Raw genomic sequence first — 25,202 nt, 5'->3', positions numbered from 1 at the left:
TGGAGGCTGCTGTTGAAAGAAGGTCTAGGAAGTTTGTTGTTTTTCTAAACTGATGGTTGTTTCTTTCATAAAAACGATTATACTATAAACCATTTAGAGTCACTGGTGAGAGTGAGATGGGTGGTACATAAATTTGATGACTGACAAATCTGAAGCCTTTTCTTACCTATCAAGCTGAAGAGAAAATTTGAGAGGTAGCAGGGTTATAAAATTTCACTTTTAAAGAGAGACATTCTGGTCAGGTTATGTGGTCTTGAAGCTCACCTTGCGGTGAGGTAGGTGGAAAAACAAATTTAATAAATAAATGAATGGCCCACCTCAGGATCCTCACTCAAATACCTGACCCAGGGCTTGATTAAGGCCAACTCATGTCCCAAGAATGGACATCTAGAATGAAAGGAAAACATCCTTTTAACAATGCAGGTTGAAGTCGAACCAAGCAGAGAAAGAAAGTGAGAAAAAACACCAACTAAAGTGAAGAGTGGCAATGAAATAGTTAAGAAAATTTAACTATTTCATCCGTGTAACTAGGCAGGAAATCTCTGTGGTGCCTCCTTTTCCTTGGTGTCCTAAACATGTGCTTATTTTGCTTACTGATTATTCTGGGGCTAACATGGTCATATGAAAGGCCATGAGTGTAGTTAATTCTCTCTTGAGTTAAATTCTTTTTGATTAACTTTGATCAACTCTGAGCCTACACCTAATTTTTTTTCAAGCAAACCACTCCATCTGTGAGGAGTTCTTGAGGCATTTCACAGTGCCTAGGCGAACCCCAATTGGCCATGGCAGAAGACCCTCCTTAGTTCCATTGACACACACACACCCCAGGAGGACAACGCTGACCGTACCTGTAATCAGGAAGATGGAGAAGAAGAAAAACCCCAAGAGAAGCTGCATGATGATGACTTAAGCACAGAAGTTAGAAAAAAAGTGATCTCTTCTTCAGGAAACACAATTGTGTGGCCGGGAGCCTCTGCAAAACAACACACAAGGCATCCATAAATAAAAAAGAATCTGAAACACTTGTAAAACTCCTTTTTAATTACCCGGGAAGCTTCAGTGTTATCTCTGATCATTACTGTAGAATCCCTTTCTGCATGGCCTTGTGGAGGACCTGCCTTGAGAAGGTAATTCGTCTTCGGAGAGGTGCCGGTCAAAAACTCAAATGCAAAAAATGCCAAATGCAAAAATGTATTCTTTTTAAAAGGTTTGTTCACAGATCAGAAACATTACTAGCAAAGTTGTGTTCTGCTCAGGCTTGTGAGAGTGCTCCCAGGAACGTCTGGCCAATCCTTTTTTCAAGGTGGGCACAGCCCGGCTGCACAGAGTGACAGTTTGAATACCCAACCTTGCCCTTCCGTCTCATAAATGCACACATCGTAGGCTTCCTGGTATGCGTTTCTAATCTGTCTTGTCCCTTTGGGCTATTTACTCACCAACAGGGCAGATCATTTTGTCAATAAAAGATGAAAAGGCTCCTGCATTCATTCAATCCACAGAAATTCTCTAAGATTGGCATCAACCCTAGATCTCCTCCCTTTTCTGGAACTCTCTTCAGGTAGAAAAGTTCTCCCTTTCTTTTTAACAGAATAACTGAATTGGAAGGGACCTTGGAGGTCATCTAGTCCAACCTCCTGCTCAAGCCGGAATCTCTACACCATTTCAGACAAATGGCTGTCCAATCTCTCCTTGAAAATTCCCAGGGTTGGCGGATTCACAGTTTCTGGAGACAAGTCATTCCAGTGGATAATTGTTCTCACTGTCTGAAAATCTCTCCTTAATTCTAGGTTGGTTCTCTCCTTGATTAGTTTCTTGTCCTGCCTTCAGGTGCTTTGGAGAATAGCTTGACTCCCTCTTCTTTGGGGCAGCCCCTGAGATATTGGAAGACTGCTATCAAGTCACCCCTAGTACTTCTTTTCACTAGACTAGACATACCCAATTCCTGCAACCATTCCTCATATGTTTTGGTCTCCAGTCCCCTAATTAGTTGGAAAGCATGCAAATGCAAGCAGATAAATAGATACCATTTAGGTGGGGAGATTACAGCATTCTGTGCACCTCAATGTATAGTCATGAGCATAGAAATGTCTTCGGACAATGGTGGCTGCCTCAGGTAAGAAACAGAGATGAGTACCGTCCCCTAGAGTCAGATACAACTGGGCAGGTGAAATCTTTAACTTTACTTTTACATACTATATATAACATTCTTCTACATATGATTATTTTTTCTTCTGTGAAAGCAATTCCTCCTGCTTTAGTCCATGCTGTGAGATGAGATTGCCGGATTTGAGTTAAAAATATTTTGGATAAATTTCAACCGTTGAGGAAAGACAATGACAACTCAGTTGCCCTCCGCTACTCAGTGGGTCAAACGGGATCCTCCGTATGAGAACTGAAGAATTAGAAGTGACCTTTTAGGTCATAGTATTGTAGCCTTTGCTCAGAACTAGGCAGTCAGTTCATTGAACCTCAAGCTGGCTTGTTCAACGACTCTTGCAAGGAAAGAACAGCAACTTTCAGCTTCTCTTCAAAAAGATGTAAGAATGTCACAAGTTCTTTTACATCTACTAAGCCAGCGGGCTCCATATCCAACATCCAACACAATCACACAGGGCTTAGACCACAAACACACAAACACTCATACGCTAGTACTCACTGCATTGTCCTCCGTTTCTTACCACTTCCTCCTTCTATCACTCTGATTTCTACTCCTTGTGAGTCCTACTTCTGAAGAGCAGTAATTTTTTCTATCTGCTTTGGGCTTCTTTAGGTTGCTTTTGCAAACAAACACACCTCCTTCCCTTTCTCCCAAACACCAACAACTCCACACTACCACTCCGTTCAGCTTTTTATAACCAAACCAGGTGAGCTGGCTAAGGAGAGTGTCAACTTTCAAACGAAGTTGGCTGCAGTCATCTTCAATTTGTTTTCGGTTGCCACAGCAATGGGAGGCAGGAGATGTATTCTTTTAGTTTAGACATAACAAAAAATGTTCTATGGGAACCAAGGTCAAGCTACCTAAGTTTTGGTGGGCTGAAGCTTCCGTTAGAAAGCCCACCGAAGTCATTAATTGGGGATTGTGATTTATGACAATTGCAGGGCTGGGAAGTTCAACTTATTACTTTGTAACCTTGGGGAGGGGGAACTTTCAGCCTTGGTTTCACCTTTGTTTGTGCCGATACTATGTAACCATTAAATGTGTTCTTTGAGGAAAGCAATTTCCTTGGACTTCTTATTTCTACTGGTCTCATCTATCGAAACCATGACTTTGAGGTCTTAAAGGGACAGGTTAACAACAACACAAGTGCTGGCCATCTTGCACGTAGCCTGTCCTCTCCCATACCTCACCCTTTTTAATAAACATCATTAAACTTCGATTTGTTTTTCTTTATTTTGTATGAGGCTAGTGCCACCTCTGTGTCCTTCCCATACCTTGATGGGAAGTCAGTGATGAGTTCTATCTACTTCTATCTTCTGGCCTTTACTTAGTACCACAATGTCTTGTTGATTGGCTGGTACCTGCCTGTCTGTCTGGATCTGGAAGTCCCATCCTTTCTATGTGTGAAGGGTTCCACAAGGAACTTTCTTGTGATCGATTCAAAGCTATAACCAAAGCAGGATTAATCTGTAGTTTTCTAAGTAATGGGGCCACTACTGTACTTCATCCATGGTTAAGCCTACCAGTTATCTGTAAAAAAAAAGTACCTACATTTACATGGAATTATTTTTTCTAACAACAGAAGCTGAATTTTCAATGGCGTGCATGTGTTAGCCGAGAGAAAAACCTGTAGCATGTAACTGGTAGAGTTGTGTCAGTTTCAAACAGCAGCACATGCTGTCAGGAGTACTGATCCACAAAATAAGGTTCCAGACTGGATGGAGCTTGTTATGTTGGGGTGTGTTCATGCGCACGCGCACCTTTGAGCCAGCTCAACTCCCTAGCTATGTTCGTGAAGTTTTCTTCTATAGGAAAGAGAAACTGCAGGGCTGCAGACTAAACTGGAAAAAAAGTAAATAATGGACAGAGTTGCCTTCAGGTTTCAGATGCTTTGAAGAGAATAAAATCAAATAAACAGCTAATCAGTAACATAACACATAATAGTTGAAAAATCAAATCTCTGAGAGATGGGCAGGTTCAACATCAACACTGATGTGTAAATCAATAAAAATAAATCAATATGAAATCATTTTCGCAGAGAGCCTGCAATGTGACTACGGTGCACTGGGACACATATAGTTCAAGGACGTCTCCTCGGGAAATTTCAAAGCACCTGGGATGGCCTCAGCCACAGCAGAAGCAGTTAGATGGTCAGCTTCCTTAGATATCACACAATAACATCTATCCCATTGCAATTCTATGCCTCCACAAGGCAGAGGGGGCCAGGTTGTTCACCAAAGCAAGATGGAAGGACGAGAAACAATGTTTGGAAACTGATCAAAGAGAGAAAAACCTGGAATTGAGGAGAAACTTCCTGACAGTGAGGACAGTCAACCAGTGGAACAGCTTGCCTCCAGAAATCATGGGCGCTCCATGATGAAATTTTCAAGAAGAGACTGGACAATTACCTGTCTGAGATAGTATATGTTCTCCTACTTGAGCAGGGGGCTGGACTAGAAGACCTCCAAGGTCCCTTCCAGCTCTATTCTATTCTATTCTATTCTATTCTATTCTATTCTATTCTATTCTATTCTATTCTATTCTATTCTATTCTATTCTATTCTATTCTATTCCATTCCATTCCATTCCATTCCATTCTTATTCCTATTCCTATTCCTATTCCTATTCTATTCTATTCTATTCTATTCTATTCTATTCTATTCTATTCTATTCTATTCTATTCTATTCTATTCCTATTCCTATTCTATTCTATTCTATTCTATTCTATTCTATTCTATTCTATTCTATTCTATTCTATTCTACTCTACTCTACTCTACTCTACTCTACTCTACTCTACTCTACTCTACTCTATTCTATTCTATTCTATTCTATTCTATTCTATTCTATTCTATTCTATTCTAATTGCATGACCTCTGTAGATGCCCTACACTAAATAAATATCAAATCAAATCTGGAAGAAGGGAATAGCAAACTTTCTTGTAGAATGGAAGACATGGATTTTTTTCCCCTATATCAAATCAAAAGAATCAAGCAGGGACTGGAATCCTAGTATTTATTGTTTTCTTTATTTGCATTATGCCATCTTTTTCTTCAAGCACACATTCAAGGCTGCTGATTCTATTTTTGTCAGCTTAACTGGTTTCCATTTAGGAAAATATAAGGACCTATGCATAGTATCAAAAATCCCGCTTGAGCAGCTTGACAGGATATACAGGCCCAGAAAAGGGGACAACTTCTTTAGAAGAGAAGCTTCATCAGGAGGAGCCCAAAGAATGCTGGGAAGAATGATGCAAAGGAGGGGGGCGCTTTGCTGCAGCTAGCGTCGATAATGATAGATTCGTCCGAAACATTGATGATGTCACCATAGAAACGCTTCCCTTTCTGATCTTCGTACCACTTGCAATCAGCTCTCCGGCTGCACCTTTTCATGGTGACGATGACCTCTGGAAGAAGAGAGAAAAGTCAGCGATCCAAGCCATCAATCACTCGGTCCTAAAGGAATCCCTTCAGCCATCCCAAGACAGGTTTCTACCGTAACGCTGTCTACATGACCAGGCTCAAATGATCCTACCTCGCGTGCATTATGTAAAGACCCAGCTCTCTGGAAAAGGCTGCTGAGAAAAGCAGAAGAAAAGAGAAGAACCAGCGTCAAGGGGGATAGACTTTATGACAGTTATGGTGGGGCCACTGTTGGAAGACCTGAAGAAATATCACCATCCATTGGCATAGGATGTGTTATGACCCAGGTGGTCAAGGCAAGGCAGACAACTAAAAAGTTCTTTATTTCTCTTAAGAAATGTTCCAGCCAACAGCCCTCCAACAACCGATAAGGCTCCACTCTCACGCTACTCTGAAGGCAGCCACCCTCAGACTCCCTAACGCAGCCCCAGGAACACAAAGAAAGCCCACAGAGTAGGAGCACGTTCACAGAGAAAGATCCAGAGTTCCAAGCCCAACACACCAGGCAGGGTCCAGGCACAAGTCAAGGGCAGTCCTCAGGACAAGAAGCAGGTCCCAGAAAAGAGGCAGCCCTAAAGCAAAGGCCCAAAGTAGGCCACCAGAGAAGGACGAGATCCAAAACAAAAGGTGAAGAGCAATCTTCCAAGCCAGGCAAGGCAAATAGCACAAGCGCGAGTAAAAGCCAAGAGAGTGTAAGCCAAAGCAAACAAATTGTTCCTGGCAAAGACTAACTCCCCACGGCATCTCCTTAAGTTACCCTCCACGTGTTCCTTGTGAGGAGGGGTGGGGTGACCTCCTCCTGAGTAGCCTTGCAGCCCTTCTCCGGGCATGCCTACACTCCCTCTATGTGCCCTTGGATCAGCGGAGGAGGCAGCTGTTCCTCGTCAGAGGAAATGGCTGCTTATCAGCACCACTGCTGGTCAGCAGCTGATCCTCCCCTATGTCTGTGCAGGCAGGCAGCTGTCCATCTGGTGGACCACCTCCCTCAGTGCCTCAGGGGCCAGGACAGTATCGTCCTCAGCCCCTGGTGCGCCTTCCCTGTTGGATGGTCCAATCGCCAACTCTTCCTCCTCCTCCTCCTCCTCCTCCTCCTCCTCCTCCTCCTCCTCCTCCTCCTCCTCCTCCTCCTCCTCCTCCTCCGAACCAGTCTTTTTGAGAGGGGCATGATAATGATCAATCTCTTTTTATGTGGCTTGTCTTACTCACCTGTTCTGGCAACCTTCAAACTCAAGTTCATACAGACAGCATTGCTATAAGGGCATTCCTCCTTTGAACCAGAACAACGAGTATTAATTGCTGTACATTGTTCGCACTTCAGAGAACTTCCTATAGAGAAGAAAAACATTGCAGAGGAGCTAAGGATATAGGGCAGAAATCGGGAATCCGAGATACCTTCAGATCTAAAGCAAATTCCCCTCCTCCCCCCTTCAATTTGAAGAGAAATTTTGAGACATAGCAGGAGATAAAAATTTCAGATTTACTTTAAAGAGAGATATTCTGGCCAGCTTGTGTTGTCTGGAAGTTCCAAAGATCCACTTCAGAACCCCTTTTCAATTTCCTGGGCCAGGACTAGATAAAAGCCAATGTCCCAAGAATGATACTCCTGAATGGGAAGGAAACATCATTGTAACACTATAAGTTAAAATCAAATATAGCAGATCAAGAGGGGGAAAAACCTGACTAAAGTGAAGTGTGGCAATAAATTATAAGCGCGTGCTTATTTTATTTAATGGCAATTCCAGGGCTAACCTTGTCATATTAAGGGATCACGAGTGTGTGGCAAGTTCTGTCTTGACCTAAATGCTTTTGGGTAAACTTTGATCTACTCCAGCGTTTCCTAACCTTAGGAACTTGAAGATGCATGGACTTCAACTCCCAGAATTCTCCAGCCAGCTATGCTGGCTGGGGAATTCTGGGAGTTGAAGTCCACGCATCTTCAAGTTCCTAAGGTTGGGAAACGCTGATCTACTCGAACTATACATCCACTTTTTTTTCCAGCAATCCACTCCATCGTTAAAGAGTTAGTGTGACTTTTCACAGTGCCTAGGCACACACACCCCCACACACAAGTGTCCATGGTAGAAGCCTCTATTTAGCTCCACTGCCCTCCCCGTTTCCAGAAGACAACCGTGAACATACCTGTAGTCAGGAGAATGGACAAGAGGAGCCACAGCAGAAGCTGGATATTGATGAGTTAGGCACAGAGGTTAAAAAATAAAATAAAATAAAAACCTCTTTGTGTGGCCTGGAAGTTCTGCAAAACAACACAGAAGGCATCCATAGACAAAAGAGAGAGAGAGAGAGAGAGAATCTGAAACGCTCGTCAAACTCCTGTTTAATTGCCCGTGAGGATTCAGCATTGTCTCTCATCATTACCGTAAAATCACTTTCTGCATGAGCTGTGGAGGACCTGCGCATTAATTCACCTTGCAGAGGTGGCAAGTAAGGTGGCCTCTCAAGGCAAATTGTTCTACCTTTGGGTGGGGGGGAGGGGAAACCCTGGTGGGAGCTGTCTGGCTCTCCTTCCATGTCACTTCAATGGAAGTGGCTTCTGTGCGTGTTGCAATGGACACCTTCACCAAAGCAAGGTGAAAAGACTAGTTTGAAGGATCCCTTTGCTCAAAGATCCGTTGCAGTCAAGACTCCAACAGAAGATCATCACAGCTTCCCCTCATTGACTTTGCCTGTCGGAAACCATCTGGAAAGGTCCTGAACGGTGATCACGTGACTAGGGGACCCTACAGCCTTCCTAAATACATGCTAGCTGCGAAGTGCCCAACTTTTGATCACGTGACTATGGGGATGTCGCAACGGTCGTTCTTTTTTCTCCGAAGCAAAATAAGCATGATTTTGGCAGGCATTGAGCAGAACAAATAGGAGAGGCGTTTGCTAATAATAATGAGGGCGGGGTGGCGGGGAAATGACTCCATTTGGACTTAACAACAAATGGTTAAGGGGACAACCACAACCACAATCCAACGTTCCCATCTGAGACTCTTTTGTCTCACTCTAAGTGCTAACCACTCCCACCATCTCCTCCGTAGGACAAACACTAGCATAAACAAAAGGTATCAGTCAAGCATAACTCTGCCTGTTTCTAGCCTAGAATTTCAGAGGGGAACATATCTGGAACAACCTGCCTCCAGAAGCCGTGAATGCTCCAACACTGGAAGTTTTTAAGAGGAGACTGGGCAGCCATTTGCCTGAAATGGTATACGATTTTCTGCCTGAGCAGGGGTTTGGACTAGATGACCTCCAAGGTCCCTTCCAACTACTACTACTACTACTACTACTACTACTACTACTACTAATTATTATTATTGTTATTGTTATTGTTATTGTTATTGTTATTGCAAATTGGGGCCCCACTGAGGCACTCATGCATTTCTCTAAACTGCGCTGATGTCACACAAGGTCAGATACCACTGGGGGAAAAAGCTGGTTGCTGAAATCCAAAGGCAGAGCAGAAGGAACGGCTGCCATATTTTCCACTGAAGTTTATTTTTGCTTTTAACGGCTTGTTAGAAAAATTGGAAGAGAATCCCAGTCGACTCCACAGGTATCGCTGCCAGTTTTGACACAAATTCATCACTGCAGATCAGGTGGAGTCTGCTGTTAAGTCGAAATGGAGGCATTCCCCCCCACACACACACCCAGCCCCGTTACCGCTCCCCCGTTATTATTAGCCTCTCCTGTTTGCGGGAGATTTTTTGCTCAACACCGGCCAAAATCACACTTGTTTCGCTTTGACACATAACGGTTTGGCCTTTTGTGTAAATGTTTTTTTCAGCCAGAAGAGTTTTCTCTCTCTCTCTCTCTCTCTCTCTCTCTCTCTCTCTCTCTCTCTCTCTCTCTCTCTCTCTCTCTCTCTCTCTCTCTCTCTCTCTCTCTCTCTCTCTCTCTCTCTCTCTTTCTTTCTTTCTTTCTTTCTTTCTTTCTTTCTTTCTTTCTTCTTTCTTTCTTTTTTGTCTTTCTCCTTTGCAGAAAACCCTTTCTGCGATGAGCCGACAATGCCAGATTCGGCTGGAGAAGTTTGTTAGAAATGTTTTGAAGAAATTTAAACCAGGAGGTCCATGGAGGAAAGATGGTAAGATGACAGCTCAGGTACAGTAGCTGCCCTCTGCTGGCCAGTGGGTCAACTGAAGAATTGGAAGTGACCTTTGAAGTCGTAAAAGTTAAATCTTTGCTCAGAACTAGACAGTCAAAGTCAATGGCTCCAGAGAGGCATTTGGCCTCTGCAACTGACTCTGTTTGTCCAACCTCTTTCGGCGAGGACAGGAACAGCATCTTTCAGCTTCTCTTCAAAAAAGATGTGCGAATGTCACAGGTTCTTTTTTTTAAAATTCCATTTATATCCCGCCCTTCTCCGAAGACTCAGGGCGGCTTACAAGCTTAGCAGTAGCCTTCATTCTATGTATATACCTGCTTATTAGGGCTTTTCACACACACCCCAAGCGGCATTATTACAAAGTCAGCTTAATTGCCCCCAACAATCTGGGTCCTCATTTTACCTACCTCGGAAGGATGGAAGGCTGAGTCAACCTTGAGCCTGGTGGGACTCGAACCTGCACTAATTGCAGGCAGCTGGTGTTACTTAAGGAGGCATTAGCCCACTGCTCCACCAAGGCCTATACACGTACTCAAGACAGTGGGCACCGTATGGTTAAGCTAAACATGCACACAAACGCTAAAAGGAAAGTACTCACTGCGCACTTCTTCCCAATTCTCCTCTATCTACTCCTTTCTCCTCTTTGTGATTCCTACTGCCGGAGAGCAGCAACTTTTTTGTGTGTGTCTTGGGTTTCTTTTGGCATCTTTCTTTGCTTTTGCAAACAAACACCCACACCTCCACACCACCTCTCTGCTCAGCTTTTATAATCAAAGCAGCTGTGCTGGCTAGGGAGAGATCTTAAAGGGGCATGGCAACCACAACACAGGTGCTGGACTTTGCGCAGGTACCCTGTCCCATACCTCACCCCTTTGAACGAGAAAAATAAATTCTTATTCTTTGATTTCTTTTTCTTCTTTACTCTTTGTGAGGCCTCTCTGGGTCCTTCCCAGACCTGGAGAGAAACTCAGCGATGACACTTGGCCGCCCCACACATTGTCCAGTACTGAAGCTATACAGTGTGAGTTGCCACCTGGTTAAGCAGGAATTTGTATCCTTCACCTGCTGTAGCCTAGTGCAGCCGTCCGCAACTGTCGTGCCTTGGCAGCCCAGCTTTGGGGGGGGGGGCGCAGAGGACAACTGTGCCGCATGAGTGGTGGGCCAGCATATGCATGCATGCATGTGCCAGCCAGCCCTCCACTTGCGCAAATAGACCTGTGCATGCATGCATGAGCATTCTGGCTACCCACTTGGACAGCCCAATTCTGAATAGGTCACAGCCCAGGAGTGGGCCAGGGCCCAAGGGTTGGGGACCCCTGGCCTAGTGAGTGGCTGGTGGTGGATTGTCAGGGTGAATTCCTGACCCAGAGATACACACCACCCCCGTTTCAATGCATAATTTCAATGCTTCCTTTTCTATGGGGCTATATTTTACTTCCTTGGGAGGAGATCCTTCAACCAGGTGGATTACCGGGTGATCCATCCCTTCTGGGTTTTGAATCAGCACTGCGCCTAAGCACTGCAACAAATTGTTGGGAAAAATCCACCCCTTGTTAATACTCTCTTCCCATATAATGCCTCTTTAATCTTCTCTAATGCTTCCCGGCATTGTTTAGACCACTGCACTTTGGAGGGTTCAGTTTTTCTTGCTAGGTCTTGTAAAGATTGGGCAATCATGGAGAAATAAGGGATAAACCCTCGGTAATATCTGCCGAACCCAGAAAAGAACAAAGGACTTTGTTTGGGGGGGGGGCTTCCTCCTTTTTCAGTGCCTCCACTTTTTCCTGCTGAGACTTTATCCCCCCCTTTGCCAACCACATACCCCAAGTACTCGGTTTCCCAATATTCCAGATGCATTTTTTTTTCTGGGCTTATAGTTAATTTTGCTTTTGCTAGGCCAGGGGTAGGCAACCTCGGCTCTTTTATGACTCATGGACTTCAATTCCCAGAATTCCTGAGTCAGCTATGCTGACTCAGGAATTCTGGGAGTTGAAGTCCATGAGTCATAAAAGAGCAGAGGTTGCCTACCCCTGTGCTAGGCAATCTATTCTTTGTCTTAGGTGTTAGGGAGATCTTGCTGTAGATGTGGATATCATATAAATAGGTGGCACATCATTCCCCTTGACCTGCTAAGATTTTATTCATTATCCACATGAATGTAGCAGGTGCCCCATGTAGACCAAATGGGACATTTTTTTAAAAAGAAAAAAAAACTGAAAGAGTTCCTGTGGAGTAGCAAAGGCCACCTTTCTTTTTGCGTGGTGTTCCAGGGGCTTTTGCCAATATCCTTCGGTTAAATACAAAGAGGATAAATATTTGGCTCCACCTAGGCCAACCTGAAGGGATGTGGTGGCTCAGTGGGTTAGGACGCTGAGCTTGTCGATCAGATGGTCGTCTGTTTGGCGGGTCGAATCCTGAGTGCCGCGTAACAGAGCGAGCGCCTGTTACTCGTCCCAGCTTCTGCCAACCTAGCAGTTCGAAAGCACATAAAAATGCAAGCAGAAAAATAGGGACCACTACGGTGGGAAGGTAACAGCGTTCCATGCGCCTTTGGCATCTAGTCATGCCGGCCACATGACCACGGAGACGTCCTCGGACAAGTGCTGGCTCTTCGGCTTTGAAACGGAGATGAGCACCGGCCCCTAGAGTCGGAAACGACTAGCACGCATGTGCGGGGGAAACTTTACCTTTACCTTTAGGCCAACCTGATAGCTCATCCACTCGGGGCATTGGGTCCCCGTCAAACTTTGGTCCTCTGTTTATTTGCCTGAAGTTTACACAAGATCGCGTGTTCCCATCTGGCTTTGGGACCGAAACAATGGAGAACACCAGTTGCTGACAAATTGTTTTATTATGTCCATCTGGAGCACCTTTTCTGCTTCATTTTGTAAACATACCTTTTAAATTGCTCGGCAGTCCTACAGGGACCTTGCCTAATTGGTCAGGTTTCACCAGAGTCTATTTTGTGCTCAGCTGAGGTAATTACACCCACTTGTATGATAAACGTATGTTTGCTGTCCCCTAGGTATCGATATGTATTTTTCCATGGAATGGCTGCAGTATCGCATCCCGAGCTTGAGCCAACAATTCTGAATGCCTTGCTTTAATACCTGCAAAGCCATTTCAGATTCAGCTCTATTGTGCCAAGAAGGCTGGCATGGTACGGGTTTTTTTTTCTTGTTTTGTTCTCCTCCTTACCTTGTAGAGACCTAGCCACTTAGCCTGTAGTCTGCTTTCTTTGTTGGGCAGTAATAACAAGGCTCTGCCTTCTAAATTAAATTACTTTAAGCCTTCATCATAATGTCTTTTCTGGCTTTCTCTGGCTGTTTCTAAATGTTCTTGGGAAATGTGTCCTAGGACTTTTAATTTACTCCTCTGCATGAGGATATATTCAGCTTGGTTTTTAGGACCTTCTAGAAATTCAGATAAACCTTCCTTAATGATATCAAGAACCCCACAAGTTTGTCCCCCATAAAAGTAAAGGTAAAGGTTCCCCCGCACATGCGTGCTAGTCGTTTCCGACTCTAGGGGCCGGTGCTCATCTCCGTTTCATAGCCGAAGAGCCAGCGCTTGTCCGAGGACGTCTCCGTGGTCATGTGGCCGGCATGACTAGACGCCAAAGGCACATGGAACGCTGTTACCTTCCCACCGGAGTGGTCCCTATTTTTCTACTTGCATTTTTACGTGCTTTCAAACTGCTAGGTTGGCAGAAGCTGGGACGAGTAACAGGCGCTCACTCTGTTACGTGGCACTCGGGATTCGAGCCGCCAAACTGCCGACCTTCTGATCGACAAGCTCAGCATCCTAACCCACTGAGCCACCACGTCCCTTTTTTGTCCCCCATACAATAACTCAAAAGAGCTGAACCCCAAGGATCCCTGGGAATTTCTCTGTATGCAAACAATAGAAAAGGCAGACCGTGTTTGGGGTATTGGCCTGCATTTTCCAACTCTATTCTGATTGATTGATTGATTGACTTTCCTCTCTAGTTCTTGGTTGAGACTCTGATCCTTTTCCACCTTTTTATCCTCATTCCTGATGTTGTCATTGGCACCACTATATCTATCACCAACAGTGTCTTCTGGTCTACAACTACAGTGCCTGGTTGTTTAGCCAGTCTGTTCCTGTCTGTCTGGATCTGGAAGTCCCACCCCTGCACAAATAAATTAAATCTGAAGTTAGGAATGATAAACTATGTCTATCCCCGTACAATGGAAAAGATGGGGTTTTTCCCCCTATCCCAAATCAAGAGAATCAGGCAACGAATGGAGTCACATCATTTATTCTTTATTCTTTTATTTGAATTACACCATCCTTTTTTCTTCAAGCACATATTCAAGGCCGCTGATTAAATCTCTGGGTGCTGAATTGGCTTCCAGTTAGTAAAATGTAGAGACATAAGGATAACACCCCGTCAGATTGAAAGCATATACAGGCCAAGAAAAGGGGGGGCATTTCTATATAGCACTTACCCCCAAAGTGGCCACTGATGACCGGGTTCTTCTTTCCCTCTTTTCTGATGACCAGCCCATCTGATACAAACATACGGACACACCCTGTGAGATTTGTGGGGCTTTAATTAAGACAACAGCCCTGAGGATAAAATAAGATTAATCTATAGAACCAGAGATAACAACAGCAGACACCAGCCCGATGAGTAAGACAATAAAGGGCCTTGGTGCAGCAGTGGGCTGATGCCTCCTTAAGTAACACCAGCTGCCTGCCATTAGTGCAGGTTCGAGTCCCACCAGGCTCAAGGTTGACTCAGCCTTCCATCCTTCCCAGGTAGGTAAAATGAGGACCCAGATTGTTGGGGGCAATTAAGCTGACTTTGTAATAATTTAATTTAATTTAATTTAATAATTTGATTTCTATACCGCCCTTCTCCCGAAGGACTCAGGGCGGTGAACAGGGCAATACACAGTAAAAATCGAATACAAAAATTAAAAAGCCATTAAACATCATGCCCATAAAATCAATCCATATTAAAATTAAAACTAGTTTTAAAAACCCAACCCCATCCCGTCAGACCAGGCCAGCTTGTTCAAAAAAGAATGTTTTGAGATCGCGCCGGAAGGAGCAAAGGTCGGGGGCCGTCCGGAGCTCAACCGGCAAGCGGTTCCAAAGGTCTGGCGTGCCCACAGAGAACGCCCTCCCCCTGGGGGTCACCAATCGGCATTCTTTGATCAGCGGCACCCTGAGGAGGCCCTCTCTGTGGGAGCGCACTGGACGGAGGGAAGTTGACACCGGCCACAGGTGTTGCCGTAGGTAATCCGGACCCATGCCATGAAGGGCTTTGTAAGTCATAACTAACACCTTGAACCTCACCCGGAGAGCAACCGGTAGCCAATGCAGCTCGCGGAGCAAAGGTGTAACATGGGAGTATCGGGAATCTCCCAAGACAACTCGCGCGGCTGCATTCTGCACAAGTTGGAGTCTCCGGGTGGACCTCAAGGGCAGCCCCATGTAGAGAGCATTACAGTAGTCTAGACGAGAGGTCACGAGCGCATGAGTGACTGTGCGCAAGGCATCCTGGTCTAGATAGGGCCACAACTGGCGCACCAGGTGAACCTGGGCAAAGGCCCCCCTAGTCACAGCTCCAATATGCTCTTCCAAAGAGAGCTGTGAGTCTAGAAGGACCCCCAAGTTGCGCGCCCTATCTACGGGGGGTAATAGCTCACCCCCCATGGCCAATGATGGAATAATCGGAATTTCCCGGGATGCCGGCATGAACAGCCACTCAGTCTTGTCAGGGTTGAGTCGAAGCCTGTTCCTCCCCATCCAGACCGCTTGGGGGGTGTATGAAAGCCCTAATAAGCAGGCATATACATAGAATGAAGGCTATTGCTAAGCACATTGATTATAAGCCGCCCTGAGTCTTCGGAGAAGGGCGGGATATAAATGGGATTAAAAAAAATAAAAAATAAAGGAGAATGTTTGTAGCCCGGGGCTGAAACGAAGGGTCCCTGGTGCTCTCTGATGATGTTACCTAGTTTGGGTAATGAAAGGTCTGCAAGGAAAAAAAAGCAAGCTCAGAAAGTACCAAGGAGTCCTCAGTGAGTAGACAATCAAGAACACAGCAAAATACAGGGGATATGCATAACCCAGTAATGTAAGAAATTACCCTTTATGCTAGGTAATGTACTTCCTGGAACAGCCCTGCAGCAAGAGAGGGCTGTTAAATAAATAAATTTAACAAGTAAATAAATAAACACACATTGCTCATTCCTGAAGTGTCCCAATGTCTCTAATGCTAAAGGACCCTAACAGGGGCACAATCCCACCCTATCCACTAGCAGTGCGTAAGTGGCAACTCTAGCAGCAACTGTGGCAGCCCAAACTTGGATTAGGGCACTTGGGTAGTAGAAGACACAAATAAGTCAGAGAAACTGTTTTGTAGCCAATCCCATTGACTTCCTTCTGGACCACCACCACCACCCCCTCTGCAGACCCGGCAAGAGGTCTATGGGGCTCATCTCTCTAGCTGTGGGTGATGGATCAGGAACCTGCAGCCAGATGAAGAACGCACCACAGCTGGATTAGGACTTTCACTTCTTTTATGGTAGCAGGAATGCAGACCACAGCCCAGGATGCCACAGCTGTTCCCCCTAGTCTAGAAAAAACACTGTTTCTCTCTCTCTCTCTCTCTCCCTTCCCCTTTCTGCTTCCCTACTCCTTATAAGTCTTCTCTCCTCTTGTTTCCCTCCCCTTCTTCCCCCCCCCCACCCCAAAACGGGCTTGCCTTTCCCTTTTTCATCTCTGAGCTTTTGGGCTCTGTAGTTCTGCTCCACTGCACCATGATTCAGTTGTCTCTGCTGTAGACTACATCTCCCAGAAGCCCACTCCAGTGTCTTTCTGTTTACAGTTTAAGGAGTGGGATTCCAGCCACCAGCCAATCGGGGGAAGGCTGGTTGACTGGCCTATCAGAAAAAGCTGCTGGTAGAGCAGGGAGAAACATCAAAATTGATGCAGACGACACTGCTCTACAGGCAGAAAGTGGAGAATAAAGAGCTTCTTGATGACGAGGAAGGAGTGCAAAGTTGGCTTGAAACTCAGCATTGAATAAAGTAGGATCTTGGCGTCCAATCCCATCACTTCCTGGCAAACAGAAGGGGAAGAAATGGAAGCAGGGCAGATTTTATTTTCTTGGTCTGCAAGGCAACTGCAGACGGTGACTGCAGCCATGAAATTAAAAGACGATTACTCCTTGGGAGGAAAGCTACAATGCATCTAGACAGTATATTAAGAAGCAGAAACATCCCCTTGCCGACACAGGTCCATATAGTTAAAGTTGTGGTTTCCCTGGTAGTAAAGTGGGAGTTGGATTACAAGGAAGGCTGAGCACCGAAGAATTGTTACTTTTGAATTGTGGTGCTGGGGAAGTCTCTTGAGAGTCCCTTGGACTGCAAAGAGATCCAATCAGTCAATCCCAAAGGAAATCAACTGTGACTCTTCTTCGGAAGGGCAGGCACGGAAGCTGAAGCTCAGATACTTTGGCCACCTAATGAGAAGTGAGGACTCGTTCAAAAGGACCCCGGTGTTGGGAAAGACTGAAGGCAAAAGGAGAAGGGGATGGCACAGGATAAGATGGTTCGTGTCATCGACGCAAAGAACATGAATTTGGACCACTCCGGAGACAGGTGGATAGGGGAGCCTAGCATGCTATGGTCCATCGGGTCACAAAGAGTCGGACACAACTCAGCAACTGAACAACAGCAGAGCAGGGCTATGTGTGGAAGAAAGAGCTTTAGGAAAGAAGCTTCATCAGGAAGAAGCCAAAGTCTGCTGGCAAGAGCAATGCAAAACAGGGAAGGGTTTTGCTGCAGTCAATCTTTTCATGACAGGGCAACTGCAAGAGGAGGGAAAAATATCTGACCTGTTTGGATAACTGGCCAGATAAGGGCTTTCTTTTCCGCCCTTCAAATTGCTTCCAAGCATTTTCCGGACTGCAGTAGTGCTACTACACGAAAGCACTGTCTTGATCAGTAGTGCTACTACACGAAAGCACTGTCTTGATTTGGATGGGAACAACCACAGTCCAAAAGCTTACATTTCCAGCTAAGGCTGTCTTGTATTCTGACTTTAACCAATATGGCCATCTGAGTCTGCCCAAACACACTTGTAAGAGGCTCTTTCCCCATGGATGCTTCCTTTGTCACTAAATGAGGACCTACCAATGTTCCTCTGTTCTTAGTATCTACCAAGCCTCTCACGGTCACTCCATTAACTTTTGCTAGGATCGTAATTTTCCTTCCCAGCATCTTTTGCACTACTGCAGCCATTCCCTTTGCATACACAAACATCTCCTTCCCTCCGTCTCTCCCAGCACCACCAGTCTATGGTGCCTCTTTGCTTAGCTCTTGTAACCATCCGTTCCTCAGCTGGCTAGGAAGAGGCCTCAAAGAGACAGGACAACAGCATCAGAAATCAAATTTCTGAGTGACATACAAATAAATAAAAGTAAATATAAATCAATATATCAAATCAAATCAGGAAGAAGGGAATGCCAAAATATATTTAAAGGTAAAAGTTCCCCCGCACATGCGTGCTAGTCGTCTCCGACTCTAGGGGCCGTTACTCATCTCCGTTTCAAAGCTGAAGAGCCAGCGCTTGTCCGAGGACGTCTCCGTGGTCATGTGGCCGCACGGCGCACGGAACGCTGTTACCTTCCCACCGGAGTGGTCCCTATTTTTCTACTTGCATTTTTTACGTGCTTTTGAACTGCTAGGTTGTCAGAAGCTGGGATGAGTAACAGGCGCTCACTCTGTTAAGCGGCACTTGGGATTCCACCCACCAAACTGCCGACCTTCTGATTGACAAGCTCAGCATCCTAACCCACTGAGCCACCGTGTCCCTTTAAAATATATCTATCCCTATCCCAAATAGAAATAGGAAATGGCTGGAATCCAATTATTTATTTTTTTTCTCTTTACAACATCTTTTTTTTCAAAAGCTGCTGATTATACATTTGTCTGCTGAGCTGGTTCCTAGTTAGGCAAATATGGAGACACAGACATGACATCAGAGAGCAGGCCTGATCAGGTTGAGAAGATATACAGGCCTGGAAAAGGGGACAGCCTGTTGGTTGGAAGGAAAAGCTTTAGAAGAGAAACTTCAGCAGGAGGAGCCCCAGGAATGCTGGGAAAAATGATGCAAAAGAGGAAAGGGCTTTGCTGCAGACAATGTCTTTAATGACAGCCCCAACTTGAATAATTTCTGATATGTTGGGTAATGGGATGGGTAAACGGTTTCCTTTATGCCTTTGTAGTTGCCTGCAGTCATCTTCCGGAGTACAAGTTTTCATGATGCTTACGATTTTCACCACTGGAGGAAGAGAGAAATGTCAGTCATCAGAGCCATCACTCAGAGCTAAAGGAATTCCTCCACTCACCCAAATACAGTTTTCCAATACTTTCCAGCTTTGCGGAAAGTATTGGACTAGTGGGTGGGGTGGGGGGGATGGAAGGGGGCTGGTTCTCATGAGTGGCAGGCAAGCATAGCTCCATTTGCATGAGCAGCGAGCACGTGCTCCCTCCGCCCACTCAAACAGAGTGTAGAAGATTGCCCACTGCTGGCACAAGTGGGGGTGTGGGTGCATACTGGCCTGTCATCTCCATAGCCTGTTTCTGAAAGGCTCAAGGTCCAGTCGTGGGCTGCAGCCCATGGGGTTGGGGACCCCCGATCTACATGACCAGGCTCAAATTACCCTAACTCAAATGTGTTATGTGAAGACCAAACCCTCTGGAGAAGGGTGTGATGGTGGGAAAAAGAGGAAGAAAAGAGAAGAGGATGACTAGCAATAAGAGCCTTGGTGGAGCCTGACCTTCGCTCCTTCCGACACAATCTGAAGACTCACTTATTCGAACAAGCCGGCCTGGCCTGATGGGGGATAGGTTGGGATTTTACTGTTGTTTTTAATATATCTATTTATTGTTTTAGCTTGGGCATTGTGTTTAATTCTTTTTTAACTTTTGTATCTTTGTATTTTTATATGTTTGCCCTGTTCACCCTGAGTCCTTTGGGAGAAGGGCGGTATATAAATAAAATTATTATTAAAAAATTATTAATGCCTCCTTAAGTAACACCAGCTGCCTGCAATTAGTGCAGGTTCGCATCCCACCAGGCTCAAGGTTGACTCAGCCTTCCATCCTTCCGAGGTAGGTAAAATGAGGACCCAGATTGTTGGGGGCAATTAAGCTGACTTTGTAATAATGCCGCTTGGGGTGTGTGTGAAAAGCCCTAATAAGCAGGCATATACATAGAATGAAGGCTACTGCTAAGCTTGTAAGCCGCCCTGAGTCTTCGGAGAAGGGCGGGATATAAATGGGATTATAAATAAATAAATAAATAAATAAATAAATAAATAAATAAATAAATAAATAAATAAATAAAGGGACGGGGTTCAGTTCAGTGATGGTGGGGGCCACTGTTGGAAAACGTGAAGGAACATCACCAGCCCGATGGAGAGAGGATCAATGAGATTTACGTGGCATGTCTTACTCACCTATTGTAGCTTCAGTCATCAAAGTCATGCAGACAGCATTCTTATAAGGACATTTTTTCTTTGAACCATAGCATATTTCTGAAGTATGTGACAGACAATGCTCACACCTCAAGGAGCTACCTGGAGAGGGAGGGGAAGTGGGAGGAGCTAAGTGTATATTCCAGGGCTAACCGGGTCGTAAGAAAGGACCTTGAATGCAGTAAATTCTCCCTTGACTTAAGTACTTTCAATAAACCTTAATCTATTCCGATTCTACACCCACTTTTTTTCCTCCAGCCAACCACTCCATCTTTGAGCTCAAGGTTTTTCACAGCCTTAGGCAACCCCCTACAACTGGTCAGTGTGGAGGACCCTCCTTAGCTTCACTGACCCCCAAACCTGACCATACCTGTGGTCAGGAGGACGGAGAAGAAGAAGAGGCCCAGCAGAAGCCGCATGATGATGATGATGAGACACAGAGGTTAAAAAAAAAATCTCTTCTTGAAGGAACACAATTGTGTGGCCGGGTGGTTCTGCAAAACAACACGCAAGGCATCCATAGACCAAAAAGAAACAGGGACATGAAACACTTGTAAAACTGCTTGTTACCCGTGAAAATTCAAAGTTGTCTCTGATGATTACTGTAGTATCACCTTCTGCACGGACTGTGGAGGACCAGCCTGGAGAAGGCAATTCTCCTTCCAGAGTGGCAATGAGGTCACCTCTCAAGACAATATTTATTTGTGTATTTTTTTTGTGTGTGTGGTTTACATCTCACCGTTACTACTTGTATAAATAACTCAAGGATAGGGGGCATACTTACTACTCTTTTTTCCTCCTGTTTTCCCCACTCACCTGTGAGGTCAGTTGGGCAGAGAGGGAGTAACTGCCCCAACATAAACCAACTGACTTTTTTGCCTAAGGCGGGACTAGAATTCACTGCCTCTTTGGTAATTGGCCCACAGTCACCCAGTCAGATTTCGTGCCTCGGTTTCACGAACAAGCCTGGCCTTCCATTCCCAAAGCTTTCTGCATCACACACAAATGGCTGGAGTAGCTGGTTGAAGTCTGTTGGCAGGTATCAGCTGAACTAAATGGCTTCAGGAAATGTTCTTGTAATTACAGACCCACTGGAGAAATTCCAGGGCTGTGTGGACTACACTGGAAGGAAGAGAGGTAACGCAGGTCTTCAGGATTCAGAGGGCACGAACAGAAAGAAATAAAGTTGGTCAATAAAATAATGAAAAATGAAAAATCAAACCTCTGAGAGATGGGCCGTTTCTACTTTTGAGACAGATAGAAATAAATCACAGCAAATCAAACCCCCCCCCAAGAGAAAACAGGCAATGAGCAGAATCCAATTATTTGTTTTCTTTATTTGAATCACATCCTTTTTTTTGTCTTCAAATACACATTCAAGGCTGCTGATTATATATTTGTCTGCTTTAACTGGGTTCCGTTTGGCCAATTAAAAATTTGCTTAACTGGTTTCCATTTGGCTGATTATATATTTGTCTGCTTTAACTGGGTTCCACTTGGGAAAACATAGAGACTCATTCGTAACATCCAAGATGTTACGAATGTTCAGCTTGAAAAGATGTGCAGGCCAAGAAAAGGGGGAGAAGTTCTCGAGTGGAAGGAAGAGCTTTAGAAGAGAAACTTCATCGGGAGGAGCGCAAGGAATGCTGGGAAGAACAATGGAATGGAGGGAGGGGCCTTGCTGCAGATAACTTCTTTAATCATAGCCCCAACTTGAAAACTAGGAATAGTGTCTGATATATTGGGTAAAGAGCTGGATAAAATGTTTCCTTTCTGTTCTTGTAGTTGCTTGCACTTATCTTTCAGACTGCAAGTTTTCGTGACGGTTAGAATTTTCACCACTGGAAGAATAGAGAAATGTCAGGGATTAGAACCTAAAGGAATTCAGCTTTCCAATATTATCTACACCAGAATTCGACAACCATTCTGGTTTTGTGGACCAGCCGGGGCGGGAGGAGAGGGGATGTTTCCATGCAGGCAGTGGGCAAGTGTAGCACGCAGCACATCACTCGCCCGCTGCTCACATCGGTCGGGATATGCGCACGTGCTCACCTACCACCTCCAAGGGGCCAGTTCTGAAAGGCTCAAGGCCCGGCAGTGGGCTTCAGCCCATTGGGTTGGGGAACCCCTGATCTACACAACCAGGCTCAAAATACCCTACTTCCAATGCAGACAAGCTCTCTGGAGAAGGATGTAATGGTGGGGAAAGAGGAAGGAAAAAAAAGAAGAGGATAACTAGCAATAAGGAGACAGGCTTCATTTCAGTGGTGATGGGGGCACCGCTGGGAAACCTGAAGGATCCTCACCAGCCTGATAGCACAGGATCAATGAGATTTACGTGGCGTGTCTTACTCACGTATTGTAGCTTCAGTCTTCAAAGTCATGCAGACAGCATTCTTATAAGGACATTCTTTCTTTGGACCAGAGCATGTTTCTGAAGCAGGTGATGCACAATGCTCACACGTCAAGGAGTTACCTAGACCAGGGAGGGAAAGCGGGAGGAGCTAAGGATGTAGGATAGGGATGGGGAATCAAAGATGCTTTCAATATTACAGAACCCGAACGCTCAGCAGCCTTAGCTAGGCTGGCCAGTGGAGACATGGTGAGACCCAATCAGAGCCATACGGAGGTAAAATATGTCCCAGAGACGAAGTTCAGCAGAAGCCATGATGAGATAGAGGAGCTGCAGGCTACTGACAAAGAGAGGAAGGAATAAGAGAGAAGGAGCAGAGATTAGACGGAAAGCAGAAACAAATGGCCTTTGTTCCATTTGGAATCTGACAACATTCCTGGGGAACGTAGCCAGTTTGAAATAGGAAGGAAGGAAGCCTGTTGCGTTCCTACATTTACCGTGGTTTGTTTCTTCAATAAAAATCATACGGTTGTAAACCAGTCAAGAGTCACTCTGAGAGTGAGATGAGTGGTACCAAATTTCATAAATGAAATAAAAAAAAATCTCCCATCGACTTGAAGAGGAATTTCGGGAGGTGGCAAGTAATGCAGAAGAGATTTTCAATAGAGGTAGCCCTCAATGGAAGTGATTTATTTAACAATGCAAATTGATGTTGAACGTAGCGAATAAAGACAATGAGGGGGGGGAAACCTGACTTAAATGACGTTTGGCAGCGAAACAATTAAGGGCATGCAACTAGGAGGAAGATCGATGGTGCCTCTCTTTCCTCATGACCCTAGGCACATGCTTATTTTGCTTAATGGTTATTCCAGGGCTAAGCTGGTCATAAGAAAGGAGCATCGCTGCGGTAAATTCTCCCTCGATGTAAGTACTTTCGATAAACCTTAATCTGTTCCCACTTTACACCCACTTTTTTTTCCCCAGCCAACCACTCCATCTTTGGGGACAGTATTTCCCAAGGTTTTCCACACCCTTAAGCAACCCCCTAAAGTGGTCATTGTGGAGGACCCTCCTTAGCTTCACTGACACCCCCCCCAAGAGGACCACCCCGACCATACCTGTGGTCAGGAGGACGGAGAAGAAGAAGAGGCCCAGCAGAAGCCGCATGATGATGATGAGACACAGAGGTTAAAAAAAATCATCTCTTCTTGAAGAGACACAACTGTGTGGCCGGGAGGTTCTGCAAAACAACACGCAAGGCATCCCTAGACCAAAAAGAAACAGGGACATGAAACACTGCTAAAAGTGCTGCTTTATTACCTGTGAAAATTCAAAATTGTCTCTGATTTTGACTGCAGTATCACCTTCTGCATGGACTGTGGAGGACCTGCCTGGCGAAGGCAATTCGCCTTCCAGAGTGGCAATGAGGTCACCTCTCAAGACAATATTTATTTGTGTATTTGTGTGCTTTTTTATGGTTTACATCTCGCCTTTGCTACTTCTATAAATAACTCAAGGCAGGGAACGTACTTACTAGTCCTTTTTCCTCCTGTTTTCCCCGGGTGACCTGTGAGGTCAGTTGGGCAGAGAGAGAGAGAGTAACTGCCCCAACATAAACCAACTGACTTTTTTTCCCTAAGGCGGGACTAGAATTCACTGCCTCTTTGGTGATTGGCCCAAAGCCACCCAGTCAGCTTTCGTGCCTCAGTGTCATGGACAATCCAACCATGATAACTGTGGGTGGCCCCAAAGAAGGTCCCTGGCCTTCCAGTTCTGAAGCTTTGTGCATCTCACATGAACGGCCGCACAAGTCGGTTGAAGTCAGTTAGCAGGTGTCAGCTGAACTAAATGGCTTCAGGACAGGGCTTTTCAACTGGTGGTACACAAACCACTAGTGGTACGCGAGCACCTGGCTGGTGGTACGCATAGGACGGGTTGAACAGCACTGTAAAAAAAATGTTAAAAAAAAAGCAAAAAAAGTGTTTTTAACTAACCTGCTTTCAGCTGCATTCCATTTCTCCATTCTCTTCTCAGCCTTCGCCAAGTGTTTGTGGGACAAAAAAAAAAAGTTCCACAAGACTTTCTAAGTTCTCGCGAGATGTCGCGAGAAGTTAGAAAGTCTCATGGAACTTTTTTTTTCTTTTTTACCGATAGTCCCACAAACACGTGGCGAAGGCTGAGAAGGGAACAGAGAAACGGAATGCAGCTGAAAGCAGGTTAGTAAAACAACCCTTGGGGGAGGCGACGGCATCTGGGTGGGGTCGTGGGTGGCCACCTTATCCTGCATGGTGGCAAGAGGGTTAATGGCGGGTGCGGGGGGGGGCAGGAGGAGCTGCATAAAGCAGGCAGAGAGGAGGCCAGGTAGATTGTGGGCGCTGATTGGGGCTGGAGGGCGATCGCACGCGTGAACAGGACAGCCAAACACGGCAGAGGCGCTGCTTAAGGCCGGAGGGGAGGCCGGGCAGATTGCGGGCACTGGCGGCGTCACCGGTGCTGAGGGCGAACGCACATGCAAACAGATGTGCACTGCAGAGGCGCTGCTCGGGGCCAGAGGGTGATCACATGCATGAGCACCCTCTGCACCCACACCACCACCAGTGCCTGCAATCTGCCCGGCCTCCCCTCCAGCCCCTAGCAGCC

The 25,202-nt window shown here is 45.5% G+C and overlaps 2 protein-coding genes and 1 long non-coding RNA gene across 6 annotated transcripts in view; all 3 read right to left on the bottom strand.

The window, feature by feature from the left end:
• Positions 1–237: 237 nt before the first annotated feature.
• Positions 238–25,202, bottom strand: part of LOC310644329 (interferon-inducible GTPase 5-like) — a 133,104-nt gene continuing 108,139 nt past the window's right edge. The window contains exons 3-4 of the transcript XR_014493272.1: positions 849–973; positions 238–387 (exon numbers count right to left, since the gene is read on the bottom strand). The gene's annotated coding sequence lies outside the window, so the exon portion shown is untranslated. The remainder of the gene's footprint in view (positions 388–848; positions 974–25,202) is intronic.
• LOC310644347 lies at positions 5,189–10,364 on the bottom strand. Its single transcript, XR_014493286.1, has 4 exons — positions 10,286–10,364; positions 7,719–7,833; positions 6,786–6,905; positions 5,189–5,563 (listed from the first exon to the last, which is right to left on the bottom strand). It is a non-coding gene; the product is annotated as an uncharacterized lncRNA (long non-coding RNA).
• LOC310644343 (uncharacterized protein) lies at positions 18,588–24,269 on the bottom strand. 4 transcript variants are annotated; one of them, XM_083369226.1, is made up of 5 exons: positions 22,566–23,156; positions 22,262–22,390; positions 20,580–22,050; positions 20,192–20,311; positions 18,588–19,011 (listed from the first exon to the last, which is right to left on the bottom strand). In XM_083369226.1, the coding sequence occupies exons 3-5, from the start codon at positions 20,626–20,628 to the stop codon at positions 18,788–18,790; spliced, it is 393 nt and encodes a 130-aa protein (XP_083225352.1). In that variant the 5' UTR covers positions 20,629–22,050; positions 22,262–22,390; positions 22,566–23,156; the 3' UTR covers positions 18,588–18,787. The 4 variants fall into 4 exon arrangements, with proteins under 4 accessions (XP_083225352.1, XP_083225351.1, XP_083225353.1 ...); XM_083369225.1 differs by having other exon boundaries at positions 20,580–22,390; XM_083369227.1 differs by lacking the exons at positions 20,580–22,050; positions 22,262–22,390; positions 22,566–23,156 and adding an exon at positions 23,681–24,269.

The sequence above is a fragment of the Vipera ursinii genome, assembly GCF_947247035.1.
Source record: "Vipera ursinii genome assembly, chromosome: 9".
Classification (NCBI taxonomy): domain Eukaryota; kingdom Metazoa; phylum Chordata; class Lepidosauria; order Squamata; family Viperidae; genus Vipera; species Vipera ursinii.
This window is presented reverse-complemented; position numbering and strand designations above follow the sequence as displayed.